At 38.8% G+C, this 5,152-nt stretch overlaps 1 protein-coding gene across 1 annotated transcript; it reads right to left on the reverse strand.

The window, feature by feature from the left end:
* Positions 1–339: 339 nt before the first annotated feature.
* BRIX1 (BRX1, biogenesis of ribosomes, homolog (S. cerevisiae)) lies at positions 340–5,142 on the reverse strand. The gene is made up of 10 exons (XM_010285135.1): positions 5,112–5,142; positions 4,010–4,121; positions 3,575–3,618; positions 2,863–2,933; positions 2,433–2,482; positions 2,262–2,335; positions 2,113–2,163; positions 1,733–1,834; positions 1,061–1,189; positions 340–740 (listed from the first exon to the last, which is right to left on the reverse strand). The coding sequence occupies exons 2-10, from the start codon at positions 4,047–4,049 to the stop codon at positions 471–473; spliced, it is 831 nt and encodes a 276-aa protein (XP_010283437.1). The 5' UTR covers positions 4,050–4,121; positions 5,112–5,142; the 3' UTR covers positions 340–470.
* Between the last annotated feature and the right edge of the window lie 10 nt (positions 5,143–5,152).

Genomic DNA, 5,152 nt, shown 5'->3' on the forward strand with positions numbered 1-5,152 from the left:
TAACCCTTTGAATTCCCTAGGAATTATGAGAAGAAAAAATTACGACCACTGCTCAGGAGAGAATTTGTATAAAGTTAAAACTTTTTAAAAGGATTTTCCACTGCTGTCAGACTAGGAAAGCTGCACTTGAATTTCAGTTCATGATGAGCACCAGTTCATGACGACTACACAGTTATCTTTATTCCCTGTACATGTTACAGTGAGTTGTTTCCCAAAGGTATTTAAGTGTAAGAGGCCCATTCTCAAAAGCAGAAGTATCTGGAGTGTCTTATTCCCCCTCCCCTGTTGCCATGTTGTTTTTCAAAACCCAGAATCCTCTTGAAGAGACGAAGACAGTGAAAGAGTACAAACTCAATCCTAATAAAGAAATTGATATTGTTTACTTAAAACTGAAGTCCAGTTAGTTTTGCCTGTAAAAACAAGTATTTACCATATTATGTCAATATAGCTAGTTTCATCACTTTTAACATTTATGCTGATGCTTCAGTTCTGAAAAGCTTTTTTTGCTTCTTCCTCTGAATTTTGCGTAGCTTCTTTTTATCTTTAACAATAGCCTTTGACTCTGGTTTCACGAGCTGTATTTCCACTGACTTTTCTTCAGCCGGAGTTTCAAAGACCACTTCAGTGGGATCTTCTTCAATAAGCACCTTACTCCCTTTTTTCTTAATCTTTTGTACTTCCTTCACTTGCTGTTTCTCTCTAAACTTAGCCGCCACTGACAATCTTACCAGCCGTCGATGCTATAAAAATAAGAATTTAAATTACATCAGGTTTCAAACAAGCAAGATGGAAGAAATCAGGTACTAAAGAAACAGGTGGTAATTTCTCTCCTTAATTGCCAAAATCCTCAGTGTAATGCCACCTTTTCAGTGGCATGAATTTTGCATTTACTCCATTTTTACAAAATTACCCTGTTCTCAAATTGTCATCAGTTAGGGCACTCTTTTCTGCAAAGGGGCCCAAGGAAAGGCATAGATGGGTCTCCTGCAGAGACAGACTGCAAGACCGGTTTTCAAATTAATTGCTAAATGAAAGAAAAAACAAAGACAAAGCTGCTTACCATATTTGGGGACTGGTAATGGGGATTTTCATACAGAGTTGGTCCTCCAAAGCTACCTTGGAAGATTTTTATGAGGTTCAGGACAAAACGAGGCCCAATTTCTACTAGAGATGCATCTTCTTCTATTATCTGCAATTAAAAGAATACTTCTTAATTTCTCATGCATAGAATCAAGGTATATGACCTTGTAGGCACCTTGCATATGGTGATACACAACTGAACTTAAATCCAAGATACAATGCCACCGAAACTGGTAAGCTAGAATTGGATAAACACAATTCTGTATATAAAGCAGTTCTTTTAGGTTCAAACAAGCACTAGAGTACTAGGTATTTGTGAATTCCTCCTTTAGAAAGTAAGCTCTAGCACACTTTGAGTCAAAGCAGCAAAAGGCAAGCAAAGCTTAGGATTTGGCTAGTACTTTCCATTACCAAGACAACCACCACAGAACCACAACAAACAGAACACAAGTTGAAGTACGCAGAATTTAAACCAGCTCTCTCCAGTGATACAGGAGAAGGTAAGTCATTTCAGGACACTTAAATTACTCTGTGCAAGCACTAGGTGGTGGCATATCCTGATAATAATTCTTCTAACTTTATTGTAATTAAGGGATTTGATACAAAAAAACTCTGCTGAGCTCCTCTTGAAGAGCTGAAAGAGACCACTAACCTGGTAATTCCGAAACCAGATCCTCTCATCTGTAATGGTGAAGGTGAAAACATGATCTACAAATGGCTGGCTCTTGGGGTGGTACTGTGGTGTACTAAATACCTGTAATAAAAGGCAGTATTTCTAAACATCTGTAATTTCAGAGACCAAACATAAATGGGTAATTTTTAATTCATTTTACTTTACTAAGATCCCGATCCTAGATTACATTTCAAGTGTCCCAGCAATTTTAAGCACATGACCCTAATCCTTTGAAGATTTATTGCAAATTCAGAACTTTAAAACTACTACTTAAGGAAACACTTGTGATTTTTAAATATGCTGCCAAAAAGACATTTCCAGTGAGGAAGAAACACTGGACAGCAGAACTATAGACTGACCTGAATAAACAACTCTTTTAGCAGGGCATAGTGTGGCTCTTTGTCAAATGTCTACAAAGAAAAAAAGTATAGTTTTATATACAAAGCTAAATGCAATAGTCACGCAAAGAAAACAAAAGCATACTCAATGAAGTAAAACCTACACTTACCGGGTCAAAAGACAAAAGGGGCCGAGAGCCCCTTAGGCAGTTTCCTGTCATCTTCAATTCAGCCAGTGTGTGAACTATGGTGATTTTTAAAAAAAAAAATCATTTTAATACTTACAGAAAACAGTACAGACAAGAAAGCAAGAGTCCAAACAATAATGTCAACCAACTTACTGTTCTGCACTAAGAATTTAGCTGATGGTCCCTGTGGTGTATTTGAAAGCCTGCAGGAGACAGGTAGTGGGGAAGAGAGAAAAGAAAAATGTTGACAGCAGCCAGAAGGTATGCTGAATTTTTACAATACACTCCAACCACTTATTTATGTATGGAAGTAGTTTCAGTTGCTTTTATAGCACTACTGAGTTCCTTTAACATACTTATAAATACTTGCTTTCTAAATAATTTTACAGAGTGCTTCTTTAAACAGTCTGCAAAAACTGGCCATGCATTGTTAACTTGCACTACCCACAGAAGTGAGAGATTAGTACAGATTTAACTGAGCAACAATACTTCATGCATTTTCACTATTAGAGGAAGAAACTTTAGATAGAACAGAAGCATCCCATGCTATATATAAAAATGTAAGAAAACAGCATTTCCTTACCACATATAAAGATCCTGTTTCTTTTTGGCTTCAAAAAAGATACACTTATTGCAGTTTTTCATTTCACACACCTACACAAGACATGCCAAATTAGCTGTTTAAAAAATTCTGTAGACATTTTCAAAAACTTCAACATTAATCTCTAATATCTTCCCCTCTCGAAAATACAAGTTCAAAAGCAAAGGTCTTGTCTTAATAAATTACACCTATGGATCCTCAAACTTAAGTTGAAGCACTTGTTTTGTTGAAAAATCTAACATTTTTATTACCAAGAGTAATAACTTCACTAAAGCTACAAGCAATATGATGAGCTCTTCAGGATATAAACATCAGAGCAGGAGCTGTGACCTGAGGGTCTAGTTTCAGAACTACCAATGTCCTACTACATTGTTTGGCCTGGCTGCATATTTGTTCCCTGCTTTCTTCAAGTATAAACTGTAATACACCTTTCACCTATATAGAAAAGCTCATTCTGTTTTATTCTTCATGACAAAAGTCTATGTTTAACTAAAGGTTTCATTTTGGTTTTATTAATCAAAAGTCAACTTCCTTTTTTAATGTGAGCACTTTTTGAATAGCAGTTATTTTCACCTATAAAGTTATCCAACTCCTATAACTAGTATGAGTCCCTTTGAACTCGGTTGCCCTTTTCTCTTGAACATTGAATTTCCACTGAAAATAAAGAAGCAGCACTAGTTAAATCCTGGATTACCTCATTAATTACAAACAACTGGTCTTTACGGTCCATTTTAGTATCTGCAAGGCAAGAACAACATTTAGAAGGCTAGAAAACCAATTTAACAGACAAAGTTCTTTTAACTGTCGGCCCTTTTGCAAAAATTTTCCTGGTTATAAATGAAAACTGAAGAATAACTCTCAAGTTGTTTCAGCCTTGTTATGCAATAAATAAACATAGGAACAAAAGTATCTATGCGCTTACAGGACAAAGGATGTAAGAGTCAGTTCCCAGAAAGTACTGAGATACAGTGACAGTTGCTGTAGTTACTGGTTTAAAAGAGGTCTGGTGTTTAAGACAAAAGTTTCATCAAAACAGTTATGTACCACATTTAAAAAAAAACAGGTTGTTAGAAATTCTTAGTTTCAAACTACTCTGAAAATGTAATTTAGGGATGATGCCTAATCCTACCTGCTTTAGAGTGAGGCATCAATGTCCTTAAGTCTTGCATTAGGTGCCTTGTTCTGAAATTAATTCCACGAGATGAGAAAATAAGCACTCGCTCCTTGTTTTTCCATTTACCCTAGGAAAAACACACAAAAGTTAAACAGGGAGTTTCTAGCCTTAAAACTACAACACAGCAACAATAAATGTTTGAACTGTAATTACAGAAAAACACAGTAAGAACCTTTGTTACTAACATTATCTGCCCATCCACACAGAATCACTCTCTCAGCAAGTGATGACTTCCCTATGGAAGACAGGGGCATAAGTTTTTACATGAAGAAGTGTGATCCATCCTGCTTCAGCATATTCCTAGATAAAAGCCCTTCACTCATACAAAACACCTAAGTATTAAGAAAATCATATTGGCAAAAGGCCCGCCTCCTTCCCAGCAAAATGAGCTGAGCTACAGTACCAGAGCAGTTTAGCTTTTCCCACAGATCAGCATGTGATGAAATCTCAGGCTTCAACGCGCTACTTTTTGTTCTTTTTACACAAACTACAAGGCAATTATTTAAGCCTTCTCAGAATGCTTCCTATATGAAACAGGCATTATTTCTAGATACCCTTTGTACATCAGAAAACTATCCAACTCTCTAAAATACCTTTGAGATTAAGGTAACACATCTTGTTTACATTGACCACAATAACGCTTTTGGCGTATTTTCATAGAAATGGCACAGCATCGCGTTTTACTTTTATTTGTGCTGGGATTATAAACACATTACGGATAAGCCTCTCTATCCTCGCTTAACAGCTAGGTTCCCCCCCGACACCCCGAGTCGCGGTACCCCAGCCCCGGGTGCAGCGAAGGCGGAAATCGTCCCCCTCCCCAGTCGCGCTGCCGGCCACAGCAGGGGCTCGCCCGTGCCTCTGCGGCCCACTGCAGAGAGCGTCGCCTTCCCCATGGAGGCGGAACCACCTCCGTAAGGCACGGCCTGGGCAGGGAGACGGGGTGCCCTGCCTACGGGTAAGCAAGTAAGCGCCGGTCCGGGCAGGGAGCGGAGCGGGGACACCCAGCCCGGCGCGGCCTAGTCCTCTCCACCCCAGCAGAAGGGCTGGGAGGTACCTGGGAGACCGGCGGCGGGACGCTGTACTCCTCCGGGCCCG

This window comes from Phaethon lepturus, unplaced genomic scaffold, assembly GCF_000687285.1.
Source record: "Phaethon lepturus isolate BGI_N335 unplaced genomic scaffold, ASM68728v1 scaffold42574, whole genome shotgun sequence".
Taxonomy (NCBI): Eukaryota; Metazoa; Chordata; class Aves; order Phaethontiformes; family Phaethontidae; genus Phaethon; species Phaethon lepturus.

What these genes read in the sequence shown, in the direction of transcription:
- BRIX1 (XM_010285135.1), bottom strand. Translation starts at nt 4,049, where the DNA reads ATGCAAGACTTAAGGACATTGATGCCTCACTCTAAAGCAG. An exon ending in TAAATTCTTAGTGCAGAACA is followed by an intron (nt 2,336 to 2,432) that starts GTAAGTTGGTTG and finishes AAATCACCATAG; the next exon opens with TTCACACACTGGCTGAATTG. An exon ending in TCTGGTTTCGGAATTACCAG is followed by an intron (nt 1,190 to 1,732) that starts GTTAGTGGTCTC and finishes TTTTAATTGCAG; the next exon opens with ATAATAGAAGAAGATGCATC.